Here is a 15,829-nt window from a genome sequence, read left to right on the forward strand (position 1 = left end):
ATGAGGTGTAAGATGAGAAGCTGCACTCATAAGTGTCAAACTACGAGAGAATCAGAATCTGCAGCCTCACAGAGCTTCACGCTGACTTTCATCTCAGTGTTGATCTGTGTCTTTTCCTACGGTGGCCCAGAGAGCTCAGTGGACTCTGACTTAAAAAACACACATACAAATAGAAAAAAAACAAATAAATTTAGAAATCTTCATCTCTCTCACTGTCGCTGCCAGAATTGAGAAAAAAAAACGGACTATTACGATGTTGTCAGTATTATAATCAAATTGATGGTGTTTTCTGAAGTTCTTTTGGTTTGTCCATTTGCTTGGTGTCTGCTGTACGTTGAGCTCTCAGGGCCACCGTAGTTTCCACTGTCCTGTACCTGCAGATAGACTCGGTCAGAGAGCCACTGGTGGAGACCAAACACGGAGCTAAAAGAGAGGGAGCACTGGGACTTTGATTGATCACTGCTCCACATGAGCGTCTCCACCATGTTTCCCTGCAGCTTCTGACAGTGGAGACAAGCCGGCGTTTGTTGCCAAGGTCACTTTATCAATGTAAAAGGCAGTGACACGACTTCACTGCCGCCTAGAGACCAAAACAATCAGTTACTGCGGGTTTAATTTGTTACATGTGATTTTATTTCCGTAGACGTGTGTCTGTCTGACACAAGGGAATCATATTTACTAACCCTGTGATCATGTAAAACTGTTTCCGTGCTCTGAGGATAGCCGTGGTGTGTGCCTACTTTTTTGAAGAAACTTTATGCACAGCTATGTCATTTTTATGAATAGTGTTGATTTACATGTTTTACATGTGTATATGACACCTACGCTGTAGCTGCTGTCCCCAGTGTGTTATATTTTTTATTAATGATAGGATAGACAAAGGGAATGTGTGTTTGAAAATAAACAATTTATCTGTGTAGAGGAGTTTGTGTTTTTATGTTTTTATGGTTCTGAGATGAATCATGGTAGGCCTACTTATAAAAACTTATTTACAATTAGAGCTGATATATATATATATATATATTCATATTATATCTCTCTCTCTCTCTCTCTCTATATATATATATATATATATATATATATATATATATATATATATAATATGAATGATATTTTAAAAAAATGTTATCAGTTACTGATGCTATAGCTAATATAGTAATATATGTTCATTTATTTACATCAATTCACTATAATTAAAGCAGAAGTAAGCGGAATATTTGTGTTAATATAAGTCTTAAATAGTTATATCTTCCGACAGCAATCACTTACATAGAGTGTTTGGTCCGAAACACGGGTCTCTCAGTCCCTCTGCTTTGCTCTGAGCCGAGGAGAAAACTTTTCTCGTATCCTACAGTTTTTATCCAATGAGGAGAGAGAACGGCATGCAGGGCTGTGTGTGCAGCCAAGGGATGCCGTGAATGTGGTGACGTCGGGATGAGGACTGTTATGGTGCGTTCAAGGCAGCCCGTAACTCGTGTTTTTCCGACCTGTGAAGTCGTACCAGTTCGATCTGGTACGAGTTCACGGGTTGGAAGTTACGAGTGGCCGTTATAGTGACTTTCACAGGTAAAACAGGTCGGAAAAACACGAGTGGGTTGCCTGGAACGCTACAAAGTCGTAAGTTGTGACTTAAAGCTGTAATTTACGGTTTCAAAAGCCTGCCTGGAACGCAGCATTAGCCGAAACGACCGGATCGCTTACTTCTGCTTTAATTCATTTGTATTATATATTACATACTCATTGATAATAATTATCTTATATAATATGAAAAACACATTCATGTTATTAAAGCAGAAGTAAGTGGAATGTTTGTGTTAATATAAGTCTTAAATAGTTATATCTTCCGACAGCAATCACTTATATAGAATGTTTGGTCTGAAACACGGGTCTGTCAGTCACTCTGCTCTGCTGTAAACCGAGGAGAAAACTTTCCTTGTATCCTACAACCTTTATCCAATGAGGAGAGAGAACGGCATAAAGGGGCGGTCCTCTCTGTGTGCAGCCAAGGGATGCGCGTGAATGTGGTGACGTAGGGACGAGGACCAATAGATCCATGACGAGGGCGGGGGCTGCTAACTCCATCGGCTGACAAAAAGTTAGTCAAGCGGATCGCTTACTTCTGCTTTAATTAGACAGATATTGACAGGGGGTAAGTCTGTTTTTCATTTAACTTTCCCAGAAAAAAATAGAATGATGATGATCAATCAATCAAACTTTATTTCTATATCATTTTTCATGCAGTTAAAACTATGTGTTTTTTGTTGGACTGATACCAAACAGTTGTACCTCCTTCCCAAGTGGAGACTTTGATTTGTTGGTTGTGATACAGTTATACAGTTACTCATATTGCCATTCAGATAATACTGTATGTAGATGAATTGTTCAGCTCTAATGCAGAGGAGCTGCTGAAGTATAGTGGTCGACAAAAAGCCTTCAGAAAACAAAAGTTTTCTGTCTTTGTTAGTTGACAACAATCTGAGCTGCTTCATCTTTGTTGAGCTCAAGTCAGTTCAAATATTTCATCTGCTGATTGTACAACAGAGATTGGATTAGTAACCAGCTGTCTAAAGGTGAGGTGTCTAAACATGTGGCGTGTCATAACCTTCAGTTTCATAATCTCTACAAACCTTAAATGGGAAATCAATGTTGTGATCACCCTCTTCACTTCCTGTCGGTGCTTATCTTTGTGGGTGGTCCTCTTCCAGTTTAGTGAGTGGATCAGAAAGGGCATGATGTGTATGATGAGTGTGTTCATCAGGTATATGGGCCGGTGGATCAGTCATCTGTTTGTAATTTTTCTCCCCCCCTTTTTTTTCAACACATCACTGTCAACTCATTCATGTAGCGAACACTCTGCTTATGTCACAGATTCACATCTTTTAACTTTAGTTGAGTCATAGTTTGTTAAAACTTGTTTACGGTCCACTCCTCTTTGTCCTTCCTGTGACCCTGGATGTTCACAAAACTGTAATTCTTCATGGTGCAAGCTGAGGAACTCTATCTGAGGAGAGTTACTGTCCATTTTCACAGAGGAGGGTTTGAATTACATAGATAATTGAAATGGCTTCACTCCTCTGATAAAGGCAAAATAGGCAAAAACAACAGTCAGGGTGGGGGTTGGGGGGGCACTTATACAGTGGTGGCTCAGTTAAAGCTAAAAACAGACCATTGATGGGAACAGTACTAGAGTGGAAGTGATAACTTTCCTCACACATCATCATCTCAGAACAGCCTTCTGTCTGAATCTAATGCTTGTTTGCATTCATCTGGTAATTTATTTCCCTTTGTGGAGGCAGCGCGTTACTGTCCTTATAGACCAGTTTGACCTCTGAGGGTCTGTCTGCAGACGGATCCCTTTCGTGACTTCCAGTCTTTATCTTGTCAGCTTTGTTTGAGGGGCTTGTGCATTGAGGATAATCCTCAGCTCATTGACAGGTGACTAGCTCAGTGACTCCAACTCTACTATTCTATTCACTTTATGGTATGGCCTTTTCGGTAACACTTTATAATAAGTACACAGTATTAAGCATAAGTTAAGCATTAATAAATACTGAATTCTTCATAACGCATGAATACTCATTAGTATGTAGAGTTAGTGCTTATCAATGATGAGTACAACATACTACATACTAATGAGTATTCATGGGTTATAAATGACGAATTCAGTATTTAATGCTTAACTAATGCTTAATAGTGTGTACTTATTATAAAGTTTTACCATCTTTTCATATACAGTATGGATATGGATAGAGTGCATGCTGGGCTTTCCAGCAGCTACTCTGTGTTGTGCTGCAGGTCCACAGCTCAGCTGAGTGAATCAGAAAACGATGTGCTTATGTGTACGCATATGGTAGCTCAAGGGCTGAGAAAAAAAAAGTAGAGCGAAAAGGAGAGTGTCGTTTTTACAGCAAGATAAACAGCTAAAAATAGGCTTCATTAAGCAAACATTGAATGCATAGTGAATTGTATCAGTGGGTGTTAAAAAATGCCCCCTCCCCCCTCCAGCAACACACAGCTCTGTGGGGCTGCCTGCTGCTCCTGGTCGGCCCCGCTAACAGGGAGTGCACTGATCAGAATCTGCTACTGATAATTCACAGATTACGTGTGAGTGCCTCACACAACCCCATGTCACAAAAGCAGAACTAACCCTTAAAAGGCTAAAAAGAAGCAGGGGCATGTAAACGAGCAGATTCCACTCATCTATCATCTCTGTGAAGTCGGCAGTTTTAGGAGTTTGAGGCATCATGTTGGTGTAAGTCAGTATGTAGGTTGTGTGAAAGAGAAACAGAGATAGATAAAGACAGAGCAGAGAGTTACGTATAGTTATCAGTTAGCACCAGCACTTTGCAAAGTGTGCACACTTCAGGCTTTTTGTGCCACAACTATGGCCACAACGTCTCTAGACTGAAGTTCTCATGTCTCCCCTGCTCCACAGACCCCCATTAGATCCTTTATGGGTGATCCCACTGTCACCACATCATTGGTGCCTGGAGGTAGGTAGGTACTCCAGAGCCTAGAAGATCATGTCCTTGGAAAGGATGAGCTTAAAGCCTGCCAAATCCAGATCCATGGTTTATCATCACCAGACAAGAGCCTGAGCAAAATCTTAGCCCTAGGGCTACAGCAGAGATCCACTAAACATTCAGGGAGGGGGGATCATGGTTTACCATGGTAGACGAGTCTGTATTGCTGTGCAGATTAAGGCTTAATCCGAGTCTTTTGGTGTCTGTTGGTGTATGGATTACATCATACAACAGTTTCAACAGTGGAGTCCACAGAGATGAAGATCAGAACTACCTCTGCAGATGGGGCTGCTTTATATTCTTAGCAGACCAGTACTCTATGGAAGGAGCAGTAAACTGCAGCTCATTTTCAGCAGTCTTGGTGAGGAGTTCAGGGTCACTTGCACAAAAGTGGCACTACCCAACCAGAACTCCAAGGAATCCAGAGAGGAAACATGTGGCAACAGGAATTGGAGAGCCCAAGAAGGCCTGGGAGCAGGAGAGTCTCAGCAGACACAAAGACCTTTGGTGGACCTGGTGGACATTGGGATGACAGGACTGGGAACCATTCCACAACCTTGATGTGATGAGGCTCATGGCGAGGACAGGTGCCATTTTGGAATGGAGAAGCAGGATGGTAGGATTGAGGATGGTGGGTGGTATGATGGAGAAGATGATGCCCTGGGTTGACCTCGAGCCTATAAGACAGAACCTTTGTGCCTCAATTCATGGATGGGTATGATATCCTGTCTTGTCCAGAGGTTCCTTGTAGAGCACGTCTGAAGCAACTGCTTAACTGCACTTTGCAGAGGCTGTGGCTGAAGCTGCGGCCAAGAACAAATGTTCATGGTCAGAAGAACCGCCACTTCGTTAGAACTGGTGAATAGATACAGGTGCAGCCCTGACCAGCACCTTTGGCTGGAAGCAGCAATCTGTTGAGGCAACCACAAAGACCAGACAGGTGCTCCTCATAGAGCAGTCCCCAGGGTAGAACGCATGGAGAAGGCCAACGTAAAGTAGCAGTTCAAATATGAGGAGCTGGAACTATGAAGGCATCAACACAAGTCTCACTTGCTCTTACTTTTAGTACTTTTACTTTTCTTGATGTAGTTTTCCAAGTTTACACAACACAATTATTCTTATTTTGCTCTTCCATTAGCTTTTAGATCACTAATTGTTGCTTTGCTAGATACTTTGTAGAGTCATCAGCATACATTGAGATCAGTGAGTATAACCAAAAATATTCACACATTGTTCAACACTTGTATTCCTATGTATCCACAAGTTTCCGAACGTCATCTATGGGCAAACCCGGAAGCCGGTTTTGCCGGTTTGGTGGAATTGTACGGTTAGAGCAAAAATCGGCAAAACAGGCTACGTTTTTGACGTTCGGAAAAAGGTGGATATGTAAAACACTATCACTGATCACACTATACATTTATACACGAAGAGTACAATGATTGCTCACCATTTTCAATTGCACTGAAAAAATGTGTGCTTAATTTACATAATTTCAATAAGATAGAATTATGAATTGAATTTATATTTGAGCTTAATCAATCAATCAATCAATCAATCAATCAATCAATCAATCAATCAATCAATCAATCAATCAATCAATCAATCAATCAATCAATCAATCAATCAATCAATCAATCAATCAATCAATCACTTTTCTCACAATTTAACACAGTGTTTATAGAATAAAAACAACAAACACTGCCTTGACATGGGTTTTCACAGGGTTTAGCTTGTCTTTCCCATAATTTTGCTTCAGTAGAAAATAATAGTGCGCTTTTGGTTATTAAAGAGTTTCATATGTGGATGAATCTACATTACCCACTTGTTGATGGGTCCATTTTCTATAAATATATCGTTTTGTCTTTATAGTTATTTTGATATTATTATTTAGTGGTCGACTCGCCCAGCATTTCCAACTTTCGATTTCCCGGACGCTGCCCGCTAGTTGGCATCGTTTATGGTCGGAACTACGGCGGTATCTGATCGTCTTCAAACCTCCGACTTTCGTTCTTGATTAATGAAGACATTCTTGGCAAATTATTTCGCTTTTGTCCGTCTTGCACCGTGCGCGGGGAGGCTCATGAGAAATGTAGTGTGAAAACACTTCGCTTTCCAAAACTCCTCGTAGTCCATGCTTCAAAAAGGGGATTCAAAAGTGATGCAGGACATACAGTGTAGCCTATTAGGAAATTTAATAAATGATACTAAATAACTTGATAAACCATAAATGATATGATGCTATTTTTTTGTATTCATAGCCTATACTTGCTTCCCCTTGGGCCTATTCGAATACAGAAACATATTTATTACCAATTTATCTATTTATTGGTTCTTTTTGCAAAAAAATCCATTTATATATTTTTAATTTATCATGCTGATTTAATTATTTTCTAGGTCACTTTTTTGTCCTCCATACAAAGGGTATGGAAATGCTGAGAAGTGAATCAATATGGAGGTCCCTAATTCAGGGGCCTGACAGGAAGTCCTCTCCCACAGATACCATTACTGGTATTAATTCTGTCTGAGGATTGGAAAGGGTCGCAGCAGTGTCAATGTTCAGCGTGGTGGTGACCTGACCTTTCTGACTGTCTTCATCTTGTTTAAGCCCCGACTCCTCAGGAAGACTTTGTCCTGCCAGCCTATTAGCCAGCAGGGCTGGGGGGTTGTGGAGCTAATAGTTTTATTGGCGGTCGGGGGGCTTTCTGTCACACTTGCCCACTGTTGGAGACAGTGTGAGTTTTCTGATCAATTTCATCACTTTACCCAGTGTTGTTATATCTGATGACATGGATGCCAGACCAAAAGTTGTTTTCCATTTCTTGATATTCAGAGGATAATCACAAGAAGTTAATTTAATAAGTCACCTTCCCTGATTTTAATATTTGTGCTCCATCATTTCCTCCCAGCCCAGCGCAGATACTCCACCAGTGGCTGTTGCAGCAAAATCATGGAGCGTATGTGTGTGTGCGTGCATGCCTACTTGTGTGTATCCTGTCAGTGCAACAGACTTGCACTGTATTCATTATCATTATCATCTCTGTTATTATGTTATTATACTAGTGAATGCAGATACTTGAGGAGAGTAGGACACAATGGCTGCATCCTCCTGGGGTGGATTATATGTCTGCTCCCCTGGCTCCTTCCCCTTGACAAAAAACACACCCTTTAGTATCAGCATAATCAATGGGGAGTGGTGCTAGGAGGGGGGTGGCTTCAGCAGTTCTCCTCCCTGCCATTGGCTGACATGTTCTAATTGGATCAAGTAGCAACTTGCTTAGCTGGATGCTTTGTGCTGGGATTGGGAGCAGCCGGCAAAGAGAGCACGGGCAGCACCAGCAGACAGGAAGAGAAGCAGAGAGGGAGGAGGCCAGAGGCTGTCCTGCTCACCACCAGGAAAGAATTGAGAGAGGAGGGGTGGGAGAAGAAAAAAGGGGAGTATCCCGTCTTCTCTGCCCTTCTGTGCTACTGCAGCCCCCCCCCCTCCCTCTCCCTCCTTCTCTCTGATTCTCTTTCTCTCTCTTTCCCCTTACTCATCTGTTTCTGTGGCTGCGCTGAGAGGAAGGGCACCTGCCGCTCCCTGATGATTCAGCCTTTCAGCTCGGAGGCTCAGAGACAAGACAGCATGTCCCTCCTGCCACTGCAGTGCCTGGCCGTCCCGTCCTCTGCACTACAGCTACTGCGGCTGCAGCCGGCCCAGCACGTCGACACCGCCTCTTCTGCCCAAGTGCTCAGGTGAGTGAGCGCCACTGCTCCACCACTGCTCACTGCTAGACTGGACAGGACGTTTCCGGACTCTGACTCTTTGGCCATCTTTTTCTTCATCTTTTTTTTTTGGTTTGTTTTTATCGCCTGCAGCTAATTTGACGATTCTATTTATAGACCCATGATTGTGTGTCTTTGTAAGAAAGCATGAGTGAGGAACTCCTGTCCCTCGTGCACAGAAGCCTGTCTGCAGACCTCCCCTACTGTTAACAAGCTCCGACTCAGTCTGAAGAGCTTTTTTATTATTTTTTTTTATACCTCTCTCTGAAAGCCCAGCTCTGACTCTGCAGCCCCGTGATGGAAAACGTACTTGAGGAGACCGGTGGCAGGCAGCCACTGTGTGATGCTCTCAGTTAATAGTTGAGGTGTTCAGAGACCTTCATCCAGCAGTTGGACAGGATGACTGAGGGAATGGAGGACATCTCTTCGGGGCCTGTCCCCCCTTCCGGATCGGCCTCCCCCACCGGCTCCGCTGTTGATACTGGACAAGTCCCCGAGGAGAAACCTGAGGAGACGGAGGCAGCTGGTGAGAGTGGGGAGGAGGGTGCTGAGGGAACTGCAGAGGGAGGTGGTGATGGTGATGGGGAGCACTTGGGGGCTTTGGGAATTGTGGCCTTTCCAGGGACCTGCTGTGTGTGCATAGAGGTGGAACAGATTAACAATTGCCTGCACTCTGAGAAAATCTGCATTCTGCCTATCCTGGCCTGTCTGCTTAGCTTAGCCCTCTGCACAGCTGGCCTTAAATGGGTCTTTGTGGATAAGATCTTTGAGTACGAACCGCCCACGCACTCGGATCCTAAACGCATTGGACAGGACCCTATTATTATATCAGTTGACCCCACGCTGGGACTAACAGTGTCGATTCCTCATTCATCTCCGTCTACTGTCTCCCAAACCACGGCCATCGCCATCACCCCGGGACGTCCTGAGGTAGTAGTGGAAGAGAAATCCACACGCAGGCCGTACGTGCCTCAGACGCCGCGAGAGACTCAGTCCGATGACTCTGTTACACTGAGATACAACGCAGAGCGTCCCACTCTCTCGAAGCAGACTCCCCACCCTCAGTCAACAGACGAATCCAACGACATCATCCCCACAATCTGTAAGTACCCAGCACATGTTCATTGACACAGTGTGTGTGTGTGTGTGTGTGTGTGTGTGTGTGTGTGTGTGTGTGTGGATGTGGATGTGGTGATGGGCAGGGACAGTCCTGATTAACCTTGGACTGATTTTCATCAGTGTTACCACAAACTTACCTATACAAATGTGTGTGCGTTTTTTTTTCTGTGTAACCATTGATTTTGTAAAATGCTGCATTCTTTCAGCTGAGCCGGGAAGTGTCTGCTTTCAGACACTTTGCCTGGAAGCAGACACGTTGAGACTTGCAGAGTGCAGTGCAGAGGCCCATGACTAAGCCAATGAAATGCTGCTCCACAGAGAGGTGTGTGTGGGGAGTAACAGCAGGTCTATCCAAACCTGCCTCACGCCCCCACAACGAGTGGATGTGGGCGATCCGCTCCTTCCCCTTCCACACAATAATACCTTATATATAATATATGCACAACGTGGACGGATGCTGCGTGGTGTCAGTCCGAGCTGGTAGACGGCGTGCGATATGGAAGGCTCCTAAAATGTGTGGCTGCGCACCGGCAGTTGAATGAAAAAGTGGAAATCAATAAATGATGCATGACACAAACTGAAACTCCAGGCTGTGGTAACAGGGAGACTTCCTGTTTTCTGCCTGCGCTCCATTTCAAGGTCAGAGCCTGCTGGAGGCTAATTGATGCCCCCTCCATCCCTCTGCCGCAGGGGGAAAAAACAACCACTAATACTGTCTTGTCTGCCGGTAGCTCGCCACCGCCACGCTCCTGTTGTAGTCACATCACTGTGTGATTTATTGCTCTGGATCCGGGTTAGCTAATTGAAGGTGATGGTAGTGGGTGGAGGGAGGGAGGGAGGGAGGGAGGGAGGGAGGGTCAGATTCCAGCCAGTGCCTCAGAGAAGGATTAGCTTCACTTAATCAGCAGACAGTTGATCTCTGCGTAGTTAACGGCCTGTAACTAACTGCTAGTATTTAATTCCCCGCCCGCCTGTGCTGGTGGGAAGCCAGTGAGGGATCAATGGTGCCTCCTGAGCCTCCCCCGACTTTGCTGTGCGACTCCTCCACGACGGATTCACCAAACAAGCTCGAGCTTCATCATTATGAACATACTGTATAAAAACATATTACATTCAAATGAAGCAACGCAAACACATAAGAAGAAGGTCAAACACAAAAGTGGCGCATTTAGTTCAGCAGTAGCTCTGATGCTCTGTTCCAAGGAGTGTGGCATGCTGGGTGGCTGGTGCCGCCCCCTGCCCCCCATAGGACCCCGGACCTTCTCACTGCAGCAGCAGATGACCTGAATCTGTGGCGCTCATGTTCCTGTCATTTGTGAGGAGGTTTTTTTTTTTTACTGTCGTCGTCGTCGTCCTCAATAGTTTATGGCCCTGTTCAGTCACGCTTGCCAAGCTACCTCCGCTGACTCCACTGAGGATGCACCAGGAGTTTCTAGACATCCCATATTTTTGAGACATCACATTCTCTTGTGTCTTAATGACGACTATTATCACATTAATACTCAGTAATCATTGCTACATTATTGCATGAGAATTCTGCAGTTATTACTACATAATTGCACAAGGACTCAGCAGTCTTTACTGCATTATGACACCTACACAAGTATACTCAGTAGACTGAACTACATTCTTACATGACCTCTTGATAGTTATTGATGCAGTATCACATCAGTACTAAGTCATTACTATTTTATGGCAACATTACTGCTACTGCATTTGCATGTGCAAAATACAGTTATCAGCTGGTATTCCTAGTAACAAGCTTCCCATTAATACAGGAATGCAGTCAACTCGGATGTGACTCATTTCCAACATCCAACTTCTGAGGTAAATGGAACCCAACCTTACACTGGAAAGCTAATGTTAACCTCAATAGCTGTTAAACTGGTTGGACTTGAGCTCCAATGGATGAAAGATACAGTCCCCAAAAACAAATAAGGAAAACAAATGTATCCCAAATCCACAGGAAGTAATTCTGTGCTTGGCTAATCTAAACAGTCAGTGGTTGAAATGTTAATATTAATAATAATCCACTGAGTCCATTCCTGAGGTGTTGTACAGTCTGATGACAGTGAGGACAAAGGATCTCCTGAACATCAGGAAACGTTGCAGATGTTACAGTGTTGAGGGGGAGGGTGGCTGGTGTTGTCCAAAAAATGTCCTACGTCCTCTCGTCAATGGTCCTCAGCATGTCCAGACTCCTGTCAATCACAGTCCCAGCTTTTTTGACCAGCGTGTCCAGTCTCCTTGTGTGGAGGTCAGACATGCTGCTGCCCCAGCAGACTGCAGCAAAACACAGTTCACTAGTCACCACTGTCTGAGAAAACCTGCAGCTTTTCACTGCAGACGTCAGAGGACTTGTTTATATTCCACATTGACAACATCATTAGTTTTATTACTAATGAGACACATGCAGGGACATCCAGTTAAATGATAGTCCCAGCACACAGTAAGCATTATGGAGCCTGATGAAGATAGGATTTATTTGCCGACTGTTTAATTAGCCTGCATCACTTCAGTTAGGTGGCTCCACTCTGGTTGAGTGGATACAAGAACCTGATACTCAACGCTTTGTTCCCCCTGAACTACAGGTTACCAACCTGTTATTAGCTTCAACATGTCACCCTGTCATTTCAGCAGTCAGGCTCTCACAGCCTGTAATTGCTGGACTGAAGTGGATGTCCAGGTTTCGCTCAGTTAACCTATCGGCTGTCTGGTCTCACTTAGTGTTACATTCATCACTCGGTCATTTGGTCGTTGGAATTCATGGCCACACTGACGCTCTCGCCCATGCCAATAAAATATCTCTTAAAATGAATTCTTCATTGATGATTCATGCAGCAGCAGATCACTGATGATTCATTGATTCCTGCAGCAGCAGCAGCAGCAGATCATATGTGAGGCAGTGAGAGCCTCAGTAGCTGACACAGTCATAGTCAGGAGACCCGGTGCTGTCCATTCGGGTTATGTAGAAAATGTAAACACCATTACCCTCAAAAAATAAGCCCATCTTTTCGATGAGTGCCGTTATGAATCGTGGAAAATTTGTAGATCAGTTTGTAGCTTCGAGAATGTTGGCTGAGACTCTCCTCACTGGTCCAGCTGAAGAACAGCTGGTGTGATGAAGAAGCTGTCAGTCACACAGATGCACAATGAATCATGTAAGTGTTGCTCTTAAAATTGAATGACTGCTGCCTGTTAGAGCACATATAGTATGATTTGATGTTATACTGAGTAGCCATTCAAAGTGAAGTCTATTGTTTATGAGTGTGGCGATGACTGTCGACCCACACTGCATCATAATGGAAACATGGCCGAACAAAACTGAACATGAAACACGAAACATAAAGACATCAATCCTTGTTGTTATTGTACTGTACCGTACTGTACTACTACGCCATATACTGTGCTATGCTTCACTGTACTGTACTTTGCTGCTCCATACCATACCATACCATACCATACCATGCTATGCTATGCAATACTTGCTACACTACACTACAACTATATTGTACAGTACCATACTATATGGTACTTTACTGTACTATACTTTACGGCACTATACTGTCCTGTACTGTAATAAAATATACTGTAGTATACTGTAGCCTATTGCACTATGCTATAGACTATAGGAAACTATGCTACACTGCACTGTACTGTGGCACATCGTGCTATGCTATGCTATGCTGCACTACATTGTGCTGTACAGGGAAATATAAATGTTTAATAATTTTAATGTGATAACATTCTGACAGATTTTAACACAAACTATATGAATAAATATTTTCTAATATTTTTGAAAGTAGTTTTGAAAGAATATGGATAAATCCAGTGGACAAACTATGAGCTAAAAATCTCATCTCTTGATCTCAAAGTTGACAATTTTCTATTGATATTGATACTGATATTGGACAGTAATGACACATGGCTGTTACTCAGCTCCAATATGATAAACAGCAGTATGTGATAGTTCTGGTCCTGGATATAAATCTGGGTTTGGACTATCTCCACGTCCCTGCATTGACTTCCTCTGGTTACCACAAAGCCCAGAGACATGCAGGTGAAGTGGTCGCACTAAATGAGTGTTTTTTATTTGAATTTCAATGTATTTATTCAGGATAGCCCCTTGAGATGAATCATCTCATTTCCGGGGGGTTCCTTCCACAAAATGGTGGAAATAATACAAAGTCAAAAAAAGAAAAAAAAGAAATAGGCCTAGGCCTACAATGATAAATCTATCAATAGACTGAACACATGCTATCACCCTCAGTGATTATTTTCACTGGAGAAGGAAATTGAAATGGCCAGCTGGTGTTTCCCTCTCAAGGTCAGTCAGTTTGTAATCTCTAACCAAGTGATGATAAACACAGGTCCTCATGTTTAATCCATCTAAATCTTACCTGTGCTGTTTCAAAAGCCTCTTGATTACTGAGTGTAGCAATGTGTTGATCCTTTCAGCACCTCTGTCCTAACAGGCATTTCTCTTTGTCCACTCACGACATAATCACAGTATGAGCCATAATAATAGTTGGTAAGAAGAAAAGGCAAGATAATACAGTGACTGATGGCACCAGTCTCTGCCACCATGTTGGCTTTCTTTAGGCAACCCTGAGATGCCAGAGGTAAATGTTCTCCTCCTCCCCACCTCTGAACTTATGCAGCCTTAACAGTATGAACAGTCTGTAATTTTACTTCACTGAAATGTGTGTATTTTTGACTTGTGACACAGTAAAAAAAAAATGTAGCTGGGGTTTCCTTTGTACACACAATCTCCATATTTCTTATTCCTAATAGATTTATCAACAAAAATCTATGGTTAGAAAGAAATATTCTATTTTTTTTTTTTTGCATAGGCGTATGAAAATCCAGCAAATTGGTTGTAATTATCTTTTTACAATGGCAATTACCAAAATGATATTTCAACTGAACAAACTTTAAATGTTTTTCTAGCCTTTTAGATACACTTACCTTGTTTCCTGGGAATAGACTTTACCGACACTGCAGTGCTGCTATGAATATCATCTGTAGCATGGAAATGAGCTTTTCAAAGAGGATGTTTCCTTAAGGCCATGTGCTTTGTGTGTGTGTGGGTGGGTGTACAGCTGCATTGCAGAAAATCTTTTTAGAGTCATTCATGTATTCAGCATTCTTGGTAATTTAAGATAAATTCATAATTTATTAGCACAGTACTTTAGGGCGTTTTCATTCATTACACAGGAGACTAGTGACACTGCAGCTCCACAGTCAGAGTGTGACATTTTCCTACAGGCAACACTTTATCCTCACAGCTGAGAGCTTTGACAGTGCATGGTGTGTAGTAATGTACTGTAGTAACGACAACTCATGCAATAATGTTGTTTCGACTACAGAGTGTTAATGACATGATATTGTAGTCATGAATAATGATTACTGTGTGTGAGAGGGGCCAGTGACGACTGGTCTCAAATTTGGATTCAGAACTTATAAAGAATAAACCTGACAAATATAACACAACAGACAAATTCCCTTTGGAGGTGTCAGTCTGAATACTGAGCTTTCATCTCCCATCATTCATTGACCAGTCATAGATGTACAAGGCCAGTCACATTAAAGGGATAGTTCAACATTTTGGCAAATTGGCCCATTGCCATAAACGCTATAGTCATAACAGTAGTTTTGTTACCTTTAATTGTCGGTGCAAGCTATTTTTAGAACGGTGGAGCAGAGCCACGAGCTGCTCAGAGCTACGCTATGGAGGCTAATGGGATTTCTTGGTTTCCCTCATCAAACTCATCAAATACACAATCCAACAACTCCAAAAAGCTCTCGTGGACAAGTTGTGACCTGCACATTCATTATGAGACGGAGCCGTTTTAGAGGTAAATTCATGCAAAACCGCTGATGCGCGTTCAGCAAGCAGTCTTTACCTCTAAAACAACTCTGTCTCATAACGTTCCGTTATTATCTCATAGCGTGGTGAATGTGCAGGTCACAACGAGAGCGTTTTAGAGTTGTGGATTGTGTATTTGATGAGTTTGATGAAGGAAACCAAGAAATCCCATGAGCCTCCGTAGCGTAGCTCTGAGCAGCTCACGGCTCTGCTCCACCGTTCTAAAAATAGCTTGCACCAACAATTAAAGGTAACAAACCGACTGCTATGACTATAGGGATTATGGCAATGGGCCAATTTGCCAAAATTTTGAACTATCCCTTTAAAGACAGTGACATACAGTCACACACAGAAACTGGAGATTTACAAAAATGTAAATAAGGAGTTTTAGATGTTGACTCACTCTGTTTTGCTGTGACTTGTCTAAAATGTTACTGGTGAAAAAGCAGTGATGACGAGATAGAGAGTCAGACCTGAGGGTTAGTTTCTGTTGACTCCTGCCTGATGGTTGTTTTATCTCTGTTTTATCTTTTAACTCTCCACAGCCAAAACAGCC

The 15,829-nt window shown here is 42.9% G+C and overlaps 1 protein-coding gene across 8 annotated transcripts in view; it reads left to right on the plus strand.

Moving 5' to 3' along the window:
- The first annotated feature begins 8,058 nt into the window (after window positions 1-8,058).
- The window catches only part of nrg1 (neuregulin 1), a 36,370-nt gene continuing 28,599 nt past the window's right edge, over window positions 8,059-15,829 (plus strand). For 4 of the 8 annotated variants that reach the window (XM_085794022.1, XM_085794020.1, XM_085794024.1 and 1 more), the window contains exon 1: window positions 8,439-9,387. In XM_085794022.1, the coding sequence (XP_085650148.1) occupies window positions 8,685-9,387 (703 nt within the window). In that variant the 5' untranslated portion in view covers window positions 8,439-8,684. Of the gene's footprint in view, window positions 8,256-8,427; window positions 9,388-15,829 lie in introns of those variants that run through there. The other 4 variants (XM_085794021.1, XM_085794023.1, XM_085794027.1 and 1 more) reach the window with 2 other exon arrangements.

Source organism: Trachurus japonicus, chromosome 12 (genome assembly GCF_045865225.1).
Source record: "Trachurus japonicus isolate A0001 chromosome 12, Traja_1.0".
NCBI lineage: Eukaryota > Metazoa > Chordata > Actinopteri > Carangiformes > Carangidae > Trachurus > Trachurus japonicus.